The sequence below is a fragment of the Thalia democratica genome, chromosome 4 (assembly GCF_965202585.1).
Source record: "Thalia democratica chromosome 4, ktThaDemo2.hap1.1, whole genome shotgun sequence".
Lineage (NCBI taxonomy): Eukaryota > Metazoa > Chordata > Thaliacea > Salpida > Salpidae > Thalia > Thalia democratica.
The window spans coordinates 26,940,184-26,959,319 of NC_139168.1; the positions used below are offsets into that span (position 1 = coordinate 26,940,184).

General features: G+C 29.8%; 1 protein-coding gene across 2 annotated transcripts; it reads left to right on the plus strand.

Moving 5' to 3' along the window:
- Positions 1-292: 292 nt before the first annotated feature.
- Positions 293-16,917, plus strand: LOC145834409 (uncharacterized). Of its 2 annotated transcripts, XM_082941834.1 has the most exons (7): positions 293-620; positions 3,774-3,989; positions 4,241-4,466; positions 4,904-5,001; positions 13,126-13,314; positions 14,746-14,770; positions 16,141-16,276. In XM_082941834.1, exons 1-6 carry the CDS (start codon positions 357-359, stop codon positions 14,767-14,769), a joined length of 1,017 nt encoding a protein of 338 aa, XP_082797960.1. In that variant the 5' UTR covers positions 293-356; the 3' UTR covers position 14,770; positions 16,141-16,276. The 2 variants fall into 2 exon arrangements, with proteins under 2 accessions (XP_082797960.1, XP_082797959.1); XM_082941833.1 differs by lacking the exon at positions 14,746-14,770 and having other exon boundaries at positions 16,141-16,917.
- Positions 16,918-19,136: the final 2,219 nt, after the last annotated feature.

Sequence of the window (19,136 nt, forward strand, 5' to 3'; positions counted from 1 at the left end):
TGAAACTAAAATTTTTTAAAGATGTGTTATCATTTGTTTATCAAAAGAAAAATATTTGTTTTATTACACAGTTTTTAAAGTTTTGATTGTTGTTTTTGTTAAATTAACATGTTTAGAGTTTATTAAATTTTTTGGGTTTTAATTTAAAACATAAGTTGCATTATAACAATTTTTATTAAATAACATTTTTAGTAAAATAAGCTTATTTTTATTTGTGGATTACTTTAATACCATCCCTTTGCTAATTAGGTTCAGTACTTCTTGTAATATTAAAAAACATGTTGCAGAATTGTTAATTTGTTACCTTATTCCTTACCGTTTACTCATTCAAAAGGCTCCACACCACAAAAGCTCACATGGACTACAGACAGCATCAGATGGCCAGGCACCCTCCCCAGCAGCCGAGCACCAACTCCTCCTCCTCCAGCAGCCGCTCTTCCCTCAACTCCAACATGCCTCCCTTGTGGGGTCAGGGGGAACCCCCCAAGACGCACCACCTGAAGAGTGACGACGATCTGAGGGCCAAGCCGAAAGAGTACCTGCTGCAGATAATCAAGAAACTGGAGATGGACACCCACCGGCTCAGTCTGACGGCAGGCGACTACCAGCACACCTTGATGGTTTGTTTTTTTCATGTACTCCTAGTTTTTTTGTATTTTAAGGTGTAGTTTTTGTTTTAAATATGCTGTTTGGTTTCAATATTTTTGAAATGGTTTGTTTGAACGTGTAAAGTTGTATTTTGCAAGATGAAATGTTATATAGAAGTTAATAGTTATTTTTCTGACAAATGTAGTTTTTGTTACTGTATTTAAAAAGCCTAAAATTGTTGTTTATTACATACAAAATGAGACATTTGGTTGCTGAAAATATTGTTGTAACTAACTTTAATGTTTTGTAAAAGTTGTAATTCTTAAGCTCAAAGTATTTTAATTAACATGAAAATTTAAATTTAAAGTTAAAAAGATGTTTAAAAGATTGGCTACTTATTTTGAGTTATAGTTATTTAGTTAAATTTTATAATGTACAAGTACATACAAGGAATTTGGAAAATTTTACTGTTTTATTAAAATTTAAGGCCATAAAAGGTTTAACATTTTTTTTACAAAGTTTAACATTGGCCAATTTATGAACGTTTAGAATATATACTATAGAATGCTTTTAACAATTTGAAAAAGTTAATTAACTTTTGGATGTGTAAAAGTTTCTGTTCAATCGTATTGAAGAAAAATATTTAATCAGTGATTTTCTCTTAAATTTATAAAATTTACTATCAGTCTATCTTCACTTTTATTTTTAATCAATTTTCAGTAAATGTTTCTTGATTTTTTAAAATAATTCTATTACAATGACTAAAAAGTTAAGTTAAGGAATTTTATGACTAAAATAGAATAGTTTTTATTAATTTTTTAAGGGAAAACTTATCTAAAATAAAATAAGTACTGTGATAGGATTGTTTGTTTTTACGTTAAGATTCAACTCTGGAACTTTCAGTAGGATTGCTGTAGGGCAATAAAGATTTATAAAGAAATTCCTTCCATAAATAACCTGTTGAACTCTCTGTCTATTAGTCCTCATATATCAAAATCTAATTTGATTTTTAGAACACAGTATTGCTACAACTGCTAGCTAGTTTTAAGATATTTAAAATTAGATTATCATGTAAGAAAGTGCTTTACCCCATATGGCCTTTACTAAAGTATCAAAAACCTATCTTCTTTTAGGATTCTAAAAGTAGGAAAGATTTGGTAATTAAATTTTAAACTTAGTTCCTTTTTTTCAATCAACAGATATTTTTATAATACTATTTAAGTTTATTTAAAAGAAGAAAACTGTTTAGAAAAATAAAATTTTTGTAGTTAAAACATTTTGTGAAAAACTTAATGGTATAGAATAAATTTTAGAACTTTACTTTCATTAGTTGAAACCTTCAAAAAGAAATGATCTCCCTGAATGTGATATCTTAGAAAGTATAGTTGAGATTTAATTAATTTTAAATAATTGTTGCTAAGATGTAAATATAATAAATAATACCAAATTGTAAAGAAAACAAGGCTGATCCCTTACAATCTTAACTTTTTTTATACAATGTACTAAACTATCTTAAAACAAACATACTTTGTTAAAAAAGTATTATATATTATATATAACTAAATTTAAAATGTTTTGTTATGTTATTTTTGTGTTGAAATGATAACCTAATTGATTTTAATTTGTATTTCTATAGATATCTGGAATCACTTTTATTGTATCTTAAAACTTATCTTTTATTGAACTTATAAGAATTTTAAAAAGTATATTTAGTCTGTTATCTGAAAATAGAAAAAAAAACTAGTAAATATTTTAAAACTTTTCTATTGTCGTAGATAGTTATAGTAATAGAAAATTTAATGTAGTATAAATTTAGTAAAGTCAATATTTACTTAGTAATCAGTGCTGATAAAGTTAATCTACAAAATTTGCATATGTATTTGAAGTCTAATGATAAAGTAATGTTTAAAGTAACTGCTTTGCTTAGTTTTAATTTATATGCATAGATTTTTTATGATACTTTAAAATTTTTATACCAACTGATTGCTTCATTTTGTATTTTTACAACAAAACCAATATATGGTAAAGTCATGTGAATAAGCCACATCAGGATAAACAATTGAAATTTATTGAAAAAATGTGGTTTCACTGCCATTTAAGAAATTTCTGAGGCCAAATTTTTTATGTGTTTTATGTGTTTTTTCTATTAAAATCTTTGTTTAATTATATGAGAATTTTTGATTTTTTATCATATAAATACTTATGTTGTTTTATTAAGTTGGAAATGAACTATAATTAATATAATGAATGTTAAAAAGTGTTTTGTGAACCAACTATAATAAGTATTATACTATTATAGCCAAGTAGATGAGTAAACTTGATAATAGACGAATTAAGTTGACAAAATTTAGTTGATAATGACAGTTGCAAAGTCACCACCTTTTTATTAATGCAATAAAGATAAATAAGTTAAAAGGTTACACTAACAGTAAGCTACAAAGCAGATGTGCAATCAAAACTAAAAAATTCTTTCAACCAGTTTACTGACTTAAAAGTTTTTAGATAATGAATTATATTTGAGCCTACACAATTTATCTTGTGATGACACTACAAGAGCTCTTCAAACATTAATATTGTTGAATGTTAATACATCTCAGCTACTCTTTGATATGAATAGATTAAAAATGTCCCAAAACTGCTAAGTACCCATTTCACATAATATACTCACTTTTTCCTGGGTTCAAAGTACGTACCTAATTGATGTCCACCATACTGTAATAAGTTCTATTAGCTGTTTTACCTAGTTAACTACTTAAAGCACAAAGTAACATTTGACCTGTAATTCTTTTAATCAAAACACTTCAAAGTAACAGCAAACAAAGTTCAAAGTATATATATTTGACAATGACATTCACAAAGCATTCACCTTTTTATCAACGCAATAAAAGTATGTGTGTTAAAAGGATGCAGAGTAAGCTACAAATCAATGCCCACTTTGTAATAATTTCTATAAGTTATTTCACACACTTCATTATTTTAATTATTGTTTTTTTATCACATTTATACTTGTGTTGTTTTCTTAAGTTTAAAATGGACTGTAATATAATAAATATTAAAAAAGTGTTTTGTTAACCAACTAACATAACTATTACAGCCAAGTAGATAAGTAAACTTTGTAATAGACAAACCAACTTGTCAAAATTTAGTTGACAGATTAACACTAAAAATTCATTCCTCATTCACAGCAAAGACAGAACCAGGTGCAGCGGCTGTCCGACCTGAACCAGCAGCTGCAGCACCAGAACCTGAAGCTGCAGGAGGACCACCAGGAGGCGATGCAGACGTGCGTGCACCTGGACAGGGAGAGGAAGCGGGCGCAGAGGAACGCGTGCGAGTGGCAGAAGTTCGGCAGGTTCTGCACCAGCGCCCTGCAGAGGGAAACTTCGGGGTTCGCTGAAAAAGTTGGTTTTGTGTTGAGGGATTATAAACTAATTTATGTAAGGTATACTTGTGATTTTTATTATCTGTTTTTTTTGTTATTTTTGTTAAAGAGTGTTTATTACAGTATATTTTATACTTTGTATAACTTTTTTCATTTGATTTTTTAATTTTTTTTTTGTGTTTTACTGGAATTCAATGATAAGTATCACCTTGATATTTGAAATATTGATCGCACTAGACTAAAACAGCTTCAATAAACAATTTCGCCCAGGTGAAAGCGTTAGAGCAGAGGCAGCACAGTTTGATGAACGAAAACAGAACTTTGCGGGAAATCATCCAGATGCTTGACGACGAGAAGGAGGGCTCCCCGGCAACCGCCCTGTTGTCCGTGGCAACCAGGGATTCGGGGGACGGCAGCTCGAACGGGAGCACCACCGGGAGCAGTAGTCCCGACCACAGGGGCCACAACGCCAAGGACAGAAACATTTTTGTCCCCAGTTAGCTTGTTTTTACTTTATTTGGTAATAAAATGTTTACAGTATAAATCTTATGTGTTTAGCTTTATAATTGATCAAGTTGAAACAAAAAATGGTTGGAGTTTATAAGTTTGTCACGGTTTTAAAACCCCAATTAGTTGAAACAACTTTTAATATTTTTAATTTTGAATTATTCAATTGTCAATTACTTTTAATAATGTTAACCGATTAATTATTTTTTTATTAGTCAGTTGGTTTCCGAAAAGTTTAAAACTACTTGCGAACATGTAAAGAATAAAAACACATGTTCTCTTTTCAGATGTAAAAGCTAGTTTGGTTTTAAAGACTTAATCCAGTCTATCATTTTTAACAAACAGTAAATTACTTTATCACAACTTAACTAGAAATTATACAAGTTTTGAACTAGCATGGAAGCTTGTTAACCACCAATCTTGCAGATTCTCCCCTCAAAGGTAAGCACGACCCGCAATGCTGCCTGCAAAACAAGTACAATTCCCAAGACGACTCCGCCACCAAGGACCCCCGCCTCAAAAATGTAAGTTCATTTTTCTGTTTTCAATCAAACCATTAGTTTCATGTTTCAACATGTTTCATTTTTGTGTCTGCATACACGATTGTCTCATGCAACTACTTTTACAACATATATATATATAAATATATGTACTGTGTAGCATCAAGGTCAAACTTTTATTTCCTCATATAACAACGCAAGAAAGTAAAAATTATGTATGTTTCAATATACTAAAAATAAATCAAAAGTCTAAACGGAAAATATGCCAAAAGTTTGTTTGTGCTAAAGTAGTTCTGTGCACAAAAACATCGTTCCGTTGTTACCAAATAACTTCGCTTCACCATTATCACTTCATTCAGCTCGCGAGCTCCGCCGAGCAGCTCTTCAGCGGTTCCGAGCTCCTTACTGGCATCAGGGTTCCCGCTCACACCTCGCCAGGGGACCAGCTCGTCGTTCACAACAGAGGGTTTTCCCCCAACGACGAAGCAGTGAGTGTTGCATGTCCCTCATTGTTTGTGCTCGTGATTAGCCGTTTTGTGCAGGAAAGTCACGTTTTTTGTGGGTGCGTTTGTTTGTTGTGGGAACCGGCCGCACTACGCTTTTAATTAGTTTCAGCTGAGTAAATACTGAGCTGTTTGAACTGAAAAGTTGTAAATGCTTTGTTGAGCAAACATACTTTGACTAAATTAAAAGTGAGTTAGAAGACAGTAAAAAACTTTCACCGATTAGCTAATTGCATTGAGTTGAAGCGTGCTGCTTCTCCTCGTGAAAGACCAACCCAGCTTTTGCAGCGCCTGTGTCGAGAGCCCTCGAACGCACCAAGCGCGTTTGTTGTCGTTTTGGCGGTTAACTGCGCTACAGTCGCCATGTAGTAGCCAGCGCGCAAGTGCCCTCAGTTCGAGTGTTTGAGGCCCTTCACTTTAACCCGCTGTTTGTGTTTTCGGGTTGCCACGGGCTGCTTTTTGTTGGCGCAATCGAACGTGAAAGCTGCTTGTAAGAATTATGTGTTTGTGATTTTGTGTGTTGAAATTGATTGGGAGTTTTAAATAAATTATGTGATTTTTTTATACTATTGAAAGACTCCTGTTTACAACGACATATTTACATTGCTTCTTAAATATGTTTTCTATTTAAAAAAAAGTTAGCAATATATATTATATTAATAAATAACTTTAATTGTTTTAAGTTTTATTGATTTATTAATGTTCAAACTATAGATGAAAAAGTTTGTATTGTGTAATAAAAATTCTTATATTTATTGCTTTTTTACTATAAAGATTAACTTCTTTTGAAAAATTTAAAGTTTTTATGTAATCTTTTGTTGTATAAATGGATATTAGATATTCTTAATGTAAACAAGGTATTTTTAAAAATCTAATAAATTTCTCAGCATAAAATGAATAAATTTGATTCTGTTTTGTAATAAATATATTAAAATAAATGTGCATCTATATTTGCTTTTAGGTGTGCGACTTGCTATTTACTCGTTGAACAAGTTTGACGTTTTCTTTGTTTAAATTTGTCACAATCGACGACTACAATTAAGTGGTCTATTTTAATCTTTTTGATTGTCTCGTTGGTTCAAGTGTTTGTTTTGTTCTTACATGGTATTAGCTTTCTTTCAATAGACGAATTTAATCCTTATAGTTTCCGTAAGGCAATGTTTACAGACAGTCTTGTCAAAACCAATTAAAGTACGATTACCAAACTTATTAATTCAATAATGCCTCAACTATGCTTTAGGTTATTTGGGTTTTCGTTTTATTAAAACAAATTTGCGCGGTTTCGGTAAACAAATATTTTTTCAACAGAACAAACAAAGCTTTGTTTACTGATAAAGTTTACCAGTGACCGTAAATAAATAAATACTTTGCATAGCTGTGAAACTAAAAGTTTAATACTCAAAAAGCTCAAAACTTCAAAACAAAATTTCTTGATGAGTTCGAACTGAGGTCAAGATGTGTATCAGGTTGCTTGAAATTTAAGAATTCTTCAACAAAAATGTTTTTATTGACGGGCGTTTTTGTGCTTACTGATGCGTGAATTTCAAGACGGTGTTTGCTTACAGTGTTTGCACTGCCTAATGAAGTAAATACTGCGATTTTTAGTACAAAAACTCGACCGTTTTACTTTAAAAATGTGTATTTAGTTGAGCTGTATTTATATTTCAGTTTGATTGAATAAGTTTTTCTAAAAAAAAAATTGTTAAAAAACTGATAATTTTAAGGCAATATTTGCACTGTGTAATCAAGTTAATACTGCGCTTGGTTTTTGAAAATGTTCGAAAAAAACTTGCATTAAAAAAATTCTCATTTACTAAAGCTTTACTTTAATTTCAGTTTGATTACAACGAGCTTGTCTGGAAATTTGAACATTTTTTTATGAAATTCAAACCTCAGCCAATCTAATTGAATTTTTTGCTCAACATCACAACAACAAGTGTGAGAAAGCTCGATACTTGTTCTGTGAAAGTTTCGGGTGGCGATAGATGACTCACACGCTAGAAGAAGCAATAAAATATTTACGACGTGTTTCGTTACAATGCCTTTCTCACAAAAAAAAAATTGGCGGGCAAGAAATTGAAGTTTCCCGCAGTTAGATCACAGTGAAATGTTCGTAATTAGATTACTGCCTAGACTCTCAACTATTATTCACTTTTGACTTCAGTTTTTTTTAAACTTCCTCTGGCGCCTTTTTTCGTCACGCTTTTGGAGTTAGGTTCTTGTGAGAATCAAAAAGCGTGTTGTTAAAAGTAAATATTTGCGATTGGTGAATGGTTGGTTTGCAAGTTGTCAAACATAGTTTGCATGGTTTTTTGTGTTGTGAAAATCCGCTTGAAAAGTTTGTCTTTTTGCTTTTAGTGGAATACAGGTAACTTAGACTACAGCTTTTATATACACTTAAAATTTAATGTATGATACTTTATTTTCATAAGTATTATAAAACAATTGTAATATCCGTTTGGTAACATCACTTGAATAATTTTCATATTAGTTAAAAAAAAAAGTAGTTTTATTGTTAAATTCAATTTTTATAAAATAGAAAGCTTTTGAATATACAATTTTTCTCAGTAAAAGTAAGACTGTATATGTTTAGTTGTTATATCACATCTTGAGAATGACAATATATACTAATTATTTTGATAATAAGCTTAAAGGACATTCACATGACCTTTAAAATAAATGTATTTGTTTTTGAAACAAAATCAAGTTTTTGTTTATATAATCTAAGTGCAATACAAAAGACAATTTAACATCACAGACTGTTTATAACAACATTTATTTAATAAACACGATATTGTTGTAAACCTAATAAAAAGCTTTGTACTTAAGTTTTAGCCACTTGAATGAAACAAACTACTTTAAACATAAGTATGTGATTGTAGTTTATATGGGAAAGCTGCTTTTGATATTTTCACTTTGAACATATTTTGTGCTCTTAATAATTTTGTTTTGTATTTATAATTATATGTTTAGATTACTGTAAATGAAGTTAAAAAAGTTGTGGTTAAACAATTTCACTCCCTATTTAGTATTTAAATAAAAAAAATGATATAGAAAATTCTCATACAACTTTTTTTTGTTAAAATATTTTAGTAATTTAAACTTATCTCTACCGTGTTATAAAACTGGTATGCACAAACCCGACAGCTTATGCTGAAAGTAAACTTACGTCAAACACAATTATTAAAAACCAGAAGTAGCAAAACTAGACGACTACAAACAAACACAAGCAGTAAAACTCGATGTACAGTAACCTCTCGGATCTTTACGCACTCGTGACGTTACGTACTCTCGTTTAGTTACGCATTTCAAAATTCTATCAAATTCAGAAAAAAAAATTAATTTTTTCTAATATTGCACAAATTAAGTTTAATGTATATTTTTAAATTAAAATATGTTTTTGAATGATAACACACCTCTTTATATCTTTATACTTTTTAAATTTATGTTCCTTGACTAATTGATAAATATTTATTTATACCTCATTATATCAGAAATTTGGTTAACAATAAGAGATTAAATCAAAATTCTGAAATAAACATGACTGTGTTTAATAATGAAAGTATAATGAAATAATGAGAGTTTAAAACACAAAGAAATAATACAGCAGTCTTGCCCTGTATATTAATAAACACCATTTTATAATTGTGATGAAAGCTTAATTATAAATTGAATTTGCTAAGTAGAATAGAATATAAATGTCACATACAAAGAAAGATAAAGATAATTTCTACTTATTATTAAAATAGTAATAGTAATAAAACAATAATATAGTATTATCATTATTTTGTAGAAATTCAAATCCTTTTTTTTAATATATGTATAGTTTTATCTGTTGTTTTCATATTTATAAATGAAGTAAACATATAGTTAAAAGTGGGAAAGTGCCCAGTCTGCTTTTAACTAGAAGCAATATTAAAAAACAGCCATTATAGTGAGTATGTTTGGTACCTCTCGTTTCTTTACGATCTCTCATATCTTTACGCACTTTTTCTGTGGGCATAATGTGCGTAAATAAGCGAGAGGTTACTGTAATGAATATTTTACTTTATGGCTTTTGTCTGTTTGTTTGTTGTTGGCGCAAAGAAAAAATCATATAAGGGGGATTTGGTCATACATGGTCGAGCTGAAGGTTCTTTCGAGAAATTTAAGCCTTTTATTTTTAACGTTGAAAGCCTGTAAAAGACTCTGCAATAGTTCGCTTCACGCTTGAATTAATTCGCGCAGTATCGCTATTTTTTGTTGATGTTTCAATCGTGGTCGCTTTTATTTTTGCCTGCATTGTTTTTTTGCCTTTTAAAATTACCGCGGCTTTAAAGTTTTTGCGGCAACCTTTGATCTCAGCGCCAGAAATAATTCTCCAAGCAAATTTTCTATGCAAATCTGTTAACTCTGCGCGCAATAACAAAAAACTGAAATAATTTGTTTTGATTTTTTTGTATATTCCGCCGTTCAAGTTCACAATAGACTTAGACGAAATTTAATAAAGGTTGACGTGAAACTTTATTGTTTTTATTTGATCTCGACGACTTCATAAGCGAGACTCAGGCGTCTGCTGCTGCCAAAAAAAAATGCGACTTTTCGCTTTTAATTTAGCTCTGCTGCCTAACCTCGCTCTCTAAAGTAGAAAATCAACTCAAAAAAGCTTTGCTCGTATTTTTTGCCTCTGCACGAAGCGAGGTTTTAATCCGCGGCAAAAATGAAGAGGCGATTTTAGTTTCTTGATTCTCGCCTCTCAAGCAGAAAGAGCAAAAGTTGAACTTTTTTTTTTGATTTCCAGAAAAAACTTTGATTTGAGTCAGCCCTGAAAAATTTATGATTTCTTTTTTCTATGACTAAGTATGGAACAAAACATAAATTAAAAAGGCAGTCAATTGGCCGAGCATTTTTACTTTGAAGTGTTTCCGCTGTGCTGAAAAAATCTTAATTGTTTTTTGACACCTGCCTTCTACAACGCTTCCGCATCAAATTAGCTTCAAAGTGTGAAATTGATTTTCAGCTCTGTCCTTCAGTTCACACTTCTTGGAAAAAATAGTTTTTTTTTGATTTAAACATGTTGAAATTTCGCACCTGGAAAGTGTAGTTTCAATATGTTTCTAATTTTGCTTCTGCAATGTTTACTCTGTAAATTAACTAGAAGAAAAAGAAAGCTACATACAGCTTTGATTATTATTATTATTGCTGTTATATTGATTTTAGAACTTAGCTAAAAATTTAAACTTCTACTAAAACTCAGTCTTAATATTAACATTTGATTTGTTTAGTTTCTTAAGTAAAAATTTTCAGTAAAAATTTGGTTTTATTTTAATTTAATTGTTTAAATGCTGTTTTCCATGACTGTCACATATCTTTTTTTAGATTTATTTAAGCACTGACGAGGTCTTTGACCAAAACTTAGTTTGTAAAATAAATTTTTGAAAGAATAAACATATTACTTCTCCTCCAGCAGTTGAGATCTCTCTATTTGTTTTCTTAAAACCAAAACATATAATGTTTCTAATTTGTTATATTTATTTATTAAAGTAAATATTTAATTTTATTTTTATTTAAACTCATACCATTGTTTTCATGATAACTACTTCACTTCCAAGTTAGTAATCTTAAAAAAAATACAACATTACAAATTATACTTTTAAAATAAAACTCAACAAGGAAGTTAAACTTTACTGCAATATGAAAACAGAACGTTTAGTCTGCTCGTCTCGGTACATTATGATTAAACTGATGACTCAATACAAACAAGCTGATAATTTCTCAACACTAATAATCTCCACCATGCCTTTTTTAATTAATCACAACAACTTGTCTGCTCAAAAACTCAGGTTGTTGCGTCACAAATCACATTGTTTGGGCAAATTGATAATTGTTATATACAAATTGTGCTACAAAATAAAAGCTTAATGATGTAAAACTTATAAACTGCCACAACATGAAAACAAATCTCATAATTTAATGGTCTCGGTTGATTTCGATTGAAATGATGGCTACAAACAAGTTGAGAATTTCTCATCAACAATAATCGCTACCAAGCCTTTTTTAATTAATTACTTAATTCATAACTTGTCTGCTTAACATCTCGGATTGTCGCGTCACAAATCAGATCGCGTCATTCCGACTGATTACGTCACCGCGCAGCAATCTCGACTCGTTGTGACGTTACAATGTTAGAATTCTTGTGGTGACGTCACAATTCGTGTGCGGCTTTGAATTCGTGTCCCGGTTGTGTCAACAACAAACCGCGCTGTAATTGAGTTTTCTTGTAATTCGTGTGATCGAAATTAAATTGTCGCGGCAACGCTCTTGTGTGCTTGTTGACGAGTTGAAAAAAAAACTCGGTTGAAAATTGTGCCGGGATTAATTTCTTTCGCTTTTTTTTTTTTGAAGCAAAGTGCAGTTTTGATAGCGAGATTTTTTTGGCGTGCAAGTTGTTTTTTGACGACGAAAATCGTTGCGAATTTAATTAAGATTGTTTTCGACGAAAATTCGCTACAAGTTTGACGGTAAGTTGTGAAAGCGTCTTGAAGTTTAATTTTTTCAGTTTTTTACGAGATAAACAGCTGCAGCACTGGGTTGAATTTCAAGCGGCTTGGCGAAATAAGAAAAAGTGAGTTTTTCTAAAGCGGTCAGAAGAATATCGCTTTCTCTTAATTCTTGCAGAAAAATTGAGATTTCTCGGTTTTATTGATTTGTTCGCTGCTTGCGCCGCGTATTTGAACTTGGGCTGTTGCTAGTGGTTTTTCTTGCAAAATTCACCAAACTTAAATTAACAGTTGTTTTGAATTTGTAACTTTCACGCGTTTGTTCTTTAAAGATTTCTTTAGAAAAATGTAGTCAGTCTCAAAGCAAACCGGTATGACCTGCTTGCTAATTGAATTATTCATATTTACCGGTGGAAAATACGCGAAAGTGCCCTGAAGGTGTATTGATAAAAACAAAGATATTTCGCAGCAGATGCTGTCTGATTGATGGGAAGATTTTTGTAATTTTGTTTGATTGGCACCCCGTAATTGTGTTCTGTCTAGAAAATTAAACATGTGTTTTGATGAATTGCAAGAAAACTGTGTGCTTGTTTTTTTTCAACTGCTATTGTTTCAATTTTTTTTTTGTGTTCAGTACATGTAATGCTATGTAACTTTGTAAAGGAAAGTTTATTGTTTTATATAACAATAGTTAAAAGCTGTAACAGATTAAAAAAAAAACCTTTTGTTTCTAATTTAATTCAGTTCTATTTCTAAAAATCCAGCTAAAGTTTAGCTGGGATAATTCTGTTTGCTCAACTTTCTACAAAAGAAACTAATCTATTGTTTGCATACGGATAACATTTTTGTGAAAATATTCGCCAAAATAAACATTTGCTTAACGTAAATATTAGCACACACCTAGTACAACCAGCTAAAAACAAAAACTAAAAATCTTTGTCATAAACACTTGGTCGAAATAGCTGATGCTATTTTCATAAGAAATAATATTACAAATGTTTAGATGTTATTTTGAAAAGTTGATGATAAACTTTTATTTAGTGAAAAATCGAACTGCAAACTCTACTTTAAGTTTTTTAATGTTAAATAATAAAAATAGAATCTATATTTTATTCACTCTTATATTGTTTTATTATTACATAATTATAAACAAATATTACCCACAGATGCTGCAAGGGGCCGAGTACAGCCCCATCCCCATGGAAATCGGCGACCCGGTCGTCAAGCAGGACCAGATAGGCTCCATACTCACCCCAACCACCACCGCCAACAAGTACCATGGCAACCACCCCAGCAACCCGGGTTGCCAGGCAGCGAGGGAGGAGCAGCGGGTCAGTGTCAAGGAAATGTGCGACGTGAGTTTTCATTTGTTATTATGACGTCACAACAGCCAGTCGTTGTTCTCATTAATACTATTCGGGTTTTAATGCTTTCCCGCGGTGCTTATCATGTTTTTTTTTTGCGGGAGTCGAAATACCGAGCATATTTTCGCGATAACGAATTGCTGACAAACTCTCTGCGGGGTTTCTGCTTTGCTTTCCCCTCCTGCGGCCTCCTACTGCGATTAAATTTGACTTTAAAGTATAAATAAACATTTTGCTGGTTTTTATGTAATTGAACGCAGATAATCAACATATTTTTTTATTGCATTGAAAAAGCGGCGTTTCAACAATAAACGCTTGAAATCGGAGCTTTTAAAAGTTCAAAAAAAAAAGAAAACCAAGTCCAATGAAACTTAACACCGGGCGGTAGAATCGAAACTGAACTTTCCGACCGACATAAAACGCAGCAATTAGCAGAAAGCAAAAAGTTCGGCTTCAACGCTCATCGATTCACTGCTCTTTAGAATTCGTGTTTGTGTACAAGCCGATCGATCGAAGCAGTGGACAAATTGGAAGTTTTAAAAACTTTTTGTTCCGCAGTCAATCAGGCTGCAGTGTGGCGGTTTGACACTAAGTGCGATTAAACTGCAAACATGCCGCCGCGCTTGCCAGTGATTAATTGCCGCGTTTAAAAAAAAAAAACGGAAAGCGTTTAGAGTGGGTCAGTATGTTGACGAAAAATAGGAGAAGTGTTTAGGTTAAGCAGAGGTCAGCTGATCAATTTGAAGCGCTTCCAAACAAATTTACAAAAAAAAAAGCGTTGTTGCATGTAGCGCCTACCAGACACGCATAACTTTGTTATCGTTCAGCTGCTTTCTGCTAATGCATTATTCAGATAGCCACGAAAATTCGCCAGCAGACAAGCAACATGCCCGTGTTTGAGCATTTTGCCCGCAGTTTAATTAGCGTTTTGTAACTAAAAACTCATATGTATATATTTACATTAAAACATGGCATGCACCCGAAATATGTGAAAATCAGCGTTTTTGCTATCAATTTTTTCAATGCATATTTTCTGCAGTCATCAATGTTTCATCAAACTCATTTTTCTGTGAATCATCCTTTCGGCTGAGAAGTTTTTTGTAGTTTTGAGAAACTATTTTGTAATAATGTTCCTCCTAAACACGGGAATAAAATCTAAATAAAGACATCGGTTTAATAAAATAAATTATAAATGCACTTTAAAATAATAAACTCCTTTGTGTTAAGATAGACTAGTCGGTTTTAGAAATTTTATAACTTTTTACACAACTTGCCTTTTCTTAAGATGGCCCTGCATAATTTTAATTAAAAACAAACAAAAAATTTAAAAAAAATTAAGTCGGTAGTTTAACATGCCTATTTATTGTTTTTTATATGTTTGAGAAAATTAAAGATATTAAATTTCAATATTGTTTTTTCTAGCATTCCGGTGACACATATTTGTGACGTGAGTTTAAAAGTTGAAGATTATTTTTATTTGTTGTGTTTTGTTCGATTTTTTGTTCAAGCTTGTTTTGTTTTGTGTTGAAATGTTTTGTTTCATTTTTTGTTAATACCCTTTGTATTTAGTAAAATTTATTTATTTGTAAGTAAATTAAAAAATTACTATGAGGTATTTGTTTACTTCAAAAGTTACTTGTTTATAATTGTACATTATGATTTTAAAATGAGTTTTAAAATATTATTTTAAGTTTTTTATAAGATCAAAAGACCCTTAAAAGTCAGCAATTAAACTTAATTATATATTCAAGTATTTCAAAAATATACTAAAACTAGACTTATTGACTTACAATATTATTTTTGACATCTTTGAACATATTGTTTTTATTTGATGTCAATTATAATAGAGAGTTCATGCGTTTTTGACATATTAGCAGAGTAAACTTTAAAACTTTTAAGTTTTTTTTTAAATTTAATGTTTGCGAAGAATAAGTTCAATAAGTTGTCCATTTATCATAATAAATTATAAATGTTGTCTTGTAATGTGTCACATAGTTTATTTGGCACAAATGCTGCATGAATTTATTTGTGTTTTATATATTTTGCATGGATGATTTTTAAAGAGAATGGGTTAAGTTTACCAAAAATATAAATTTTATAAGTAACTTTTGTTTTGACAAAATAATTTTCTCTCATAATGGTAGTTTTTGCTTTAATATGTTATAAACTTTAAAATTTATTAAAGGAATTTCTTTTTTTAATATAATTTAAACAATAAAGAAATAAACAGTTTTGGCTTGAGATATTTTTTACTGCTGTTCAATTTTTCAAGTTTTAAGCAAAAAACTTTTTTCATTTTTATCCTTTTAAATATTTCTGCATTTTTACCACCAAAATGCATGATCACACAGTCATCAAAATTTTCAAGCATATGTTTTGTTGTCTAAATAATTAATAAACACAGCGAAGACGTAACTGTGTTTTATAAACAGTTTTTTTTTCATTACAACTACAAGTAAAAAAAATACTTGTCTTAAGCCGAAAATTAAAAAATTATGCACGAAATTAAATAATTCTTACTTATTTTCTCACCTTGTTTTTACAGTTAAAAACAATATTTTTAACAACCTATTGTCTTGGGTTTTGCTTTTTGGCAGTGAAATTTATTTTATGTCAAGTTCTTTCTAATTAAAATGTAATAAAAACAATTTAAGCGCTTTAAGTTTTATAGTTATTTTACAAAAAAAAATTAATAGGTTGTAAAAAATAATATTTTTATCGAAAACTTTGCAATAGTTTCAAGCATTTTTTAAGTTTAGTCTGCTTACTGTTTAAATATCAATTGAAATAATATTTTTTACACAAAAATAATTTCAGACGGTCTTCCAGCGACTGTTGATCGATGACCCGCGCAAAACACCATCTGTTACGTCACATAAAAGTATGACGTCACACAGACCTCCCGTGACGTCACAACGGAAACTGATCAAGAAGCCGAGCGTGACGAACCTCTAGTTCGACCATCCGAACTTGTTTATCCGGAGCGTAACATCGAGGTTCACCGCGGATTTTTTGAAATTTTTGACTTTCTAGTTGTAATTGAGTCTGGCAATTGTTATAAGTTATAAATGTTTCTTTGCACTTTTGCAGCCCTTGTCTTGATTGTATAAAGTTATAAGAAAGTATATTTCATTAAGTTTTAAATTAGAAGTTCTTTTTCTTGTTTTTCATTAAATTAGTTTTTTAAAACTCAAAAGCCAAATGCTTTGCTACGAGGCATGAAATTTAAAATTGTGTTTTTTTTAATAAATTTCAGCATACAAGCTAAACGACCCGATGTTTAATTAAAATTGTGATGTTTGTTTTTATAAACTGACGAGTCTTCAAGTATTTATTGTTTCACATTTTATCTTTGAAACGCAACATTCATTAGAAAGGTACTTTTAATTTAAGGTGTTATTTGGTCGTTTGCGGTACCTTGACCTTGAATCATGTAAATTCGGTCGCAAAAGTTTTGTGAACAGTTTCAACATATATATGTAGCAATAAATTGATTTTTTTTTGTTTTTCGCACAAACGTTTGTCATTTCGAGTCGTCTGAACAAAGTCTGTAAAACAAGTAAATAAGATTTTTGTGATATTTTGTCGCCTAAATGCTGCTGAAACTTGAACTATAAAATAATTGTGAAATAAAAATAAATTTTTACATCGGTTTGTGTTTTATTTAGTCTTTAATGTTATACTATATATGTACTGATAGTTTTAAATAAATTACAAACAGATATATTAATCTAACGAATAATTAACACTAAAAATACTTTTTTTGTCTTTTAATAAATTGCCAGTAATTAGAAAAAAATGATCAAGACTTAAGGAAGGAAAGAAATAAAAATATTTTGTTTGAATATTTTTAACAAAGTTTTACCAAAAAAACATTTGTTAAACTTTAAAATACATAAAACTTTTATAATGTGCTGAACAATGCTGACTTTACTTAAAATTTTTTTGGTTAAGTTGTTGAATATATGACCACAAACACTTAATATTTTTCAGATAATTTGAAATTGCACATAGTTTTTTTAACTATTTGTTACACAAAAGTTATTTGAAACGTTTACATAATATGCTTCTTATTACAAGAAGATGTACCTTGAGAGTGAAGAAATATATTTAATATATTAAACACAAAAGAAGTGCGGAACTAAATTAAATATAGTATTAGTGGCCTTTCTTTACAATAAAAAGCACACCTAGTTATTATAATAATTATGAATCAATTTCAGATCAAAAAAACTAACTTTACTCAGTACGTTGTAAGAAAAACAAAGTAATTAATTTGTACTTGAAAACTTTAAAGCTGTAAAATAATACTTGTTGTCGCTTTAATAATTGAATTAACAACCTTGAAAAAAGTTTTAGGTGTCACATGCTTTTAAAAAGAATCTTAAACGGAGTTTATGGACAAAATAACTGCTTAATTAGAATTAAGTATTTTATAAAGTTTGAGTCATGTATAAATACCATTTGCATTTTCAATTAAAGTGTATGCATATATAATTGAAAAGAATAACTTGGTTTTTTTAATATTATTTCTACTATTACTTTTACTGGATAGCTATAATGATCACAATTACCATTTAAAAACAATTTTGATCAAAACTTTATGGATGGTTTTAAAAAAAATATTAGAATAGTTAGTTATACTTTTACCTATTTTTAAATTTAAGAAAAAAAAACTAGGAGTAGATATAAAATTAAGATATTACATGTAAGACTTTTATCACTTCAAGTGTGTTTATAAATAAATTTACAATTTTGAACTGCCTCAACTTAATTTATGTTTGTTTTGACTAATTAAAAGCATGTAGTCCAAATTTTGACACTGATAATAAACCTAAATAAAATTAAATATTAAAAATGAATAGCTGTCAAGGTTAAATACTGTAGTTTAAGTAAAAAAATTATTTTAACTTTTTTTTAATTTAGGTTTTAGATTTAATTAATACTTTACAACATTGCAAAAACATTACTTGCATTTAAATACTTAATTTATAATGTTAATTGTTTTTGTAATTTTGTAGGATTAAATTTCCTGAAAATTTTTAAATTTTTTGATAAAATTTTTGTAATTGAAACTCAAGAAAATTGACTTTAAGTAATTTATTTTGTAAAAATATTTTGAAAACATACTATGTTTAATTCTTTTAGAACTTCTAGCGGATGTAAGTTTGATAAAATTTGACTTTTTATAAAGCAAAATTACATGATAAACTTTACTACTTTTTATTGGTTTACATAAAGATTGTTATCTGCTTTTATAGCTATATAATGATATAAATTTTTAAAAGCTATGTATAAACTAGAAAATTTTAACATTTAAAAAAACTTAGGTCAATGGTTATGATTATGTCACAGTTACAGAGCCACTCTACAACCATGGCTTTGTCTGAGTTTTAGAAGGGGTTCCGAACATGTTTGATAAAGGAGAAGCAGTATGTGCGGTATTTTTTGATTTAAGTAAAGCAGCTGACATTGTTAATAGAATAATTTTGCTAAATTAATCAGAACGATATAATGTAAGAGGGAAAATGCAATTGTTAATTAAGTCTTCTTGACTAAAAGGAAACATTTTGATATTTTTTACTGGTATGTTCAACATGTGAAAAAGTTGACGTAGGATTACCACAAAGTCCTAGGACCTCTTTTACTTCTTATACACATTAATGACCTACGAAACAAAACTAGCTTAAAAGTAGTAAATTTTGCAGACGATACCTTACTCTATAGAATATTAAATAAAAACACACTTTTACAAGACAACGACAACATTAATTTTGAACTTCAAAAAGTCTCGAGTTGGCTTAAATAAAATA

Bases quoted from the DNA above. Each gene is read 5' to 3' on its own strand.
- LOC145834409 (XM_082941833.1), top strand. From the start codon at position 357: ATGGACTACAGACAGCATCAGATGGCCAGGCACCCTCCCCAGCAGCCG. The intron at 621-3,773 runs GTTTGTTTTTTT...CCTCATTCACAG, and splicing joins ACTACCAGCACACCTTGATG to CAAAGACAGAACCAGGTGCA. The intron at 13,315-16,140 runs GTGAGTTTTCAT...AAATAATTTCAG, and splicing joins GTGTCAAGGAAATGTGCGAC to ACGGTCTTCCAGCGACTGTT.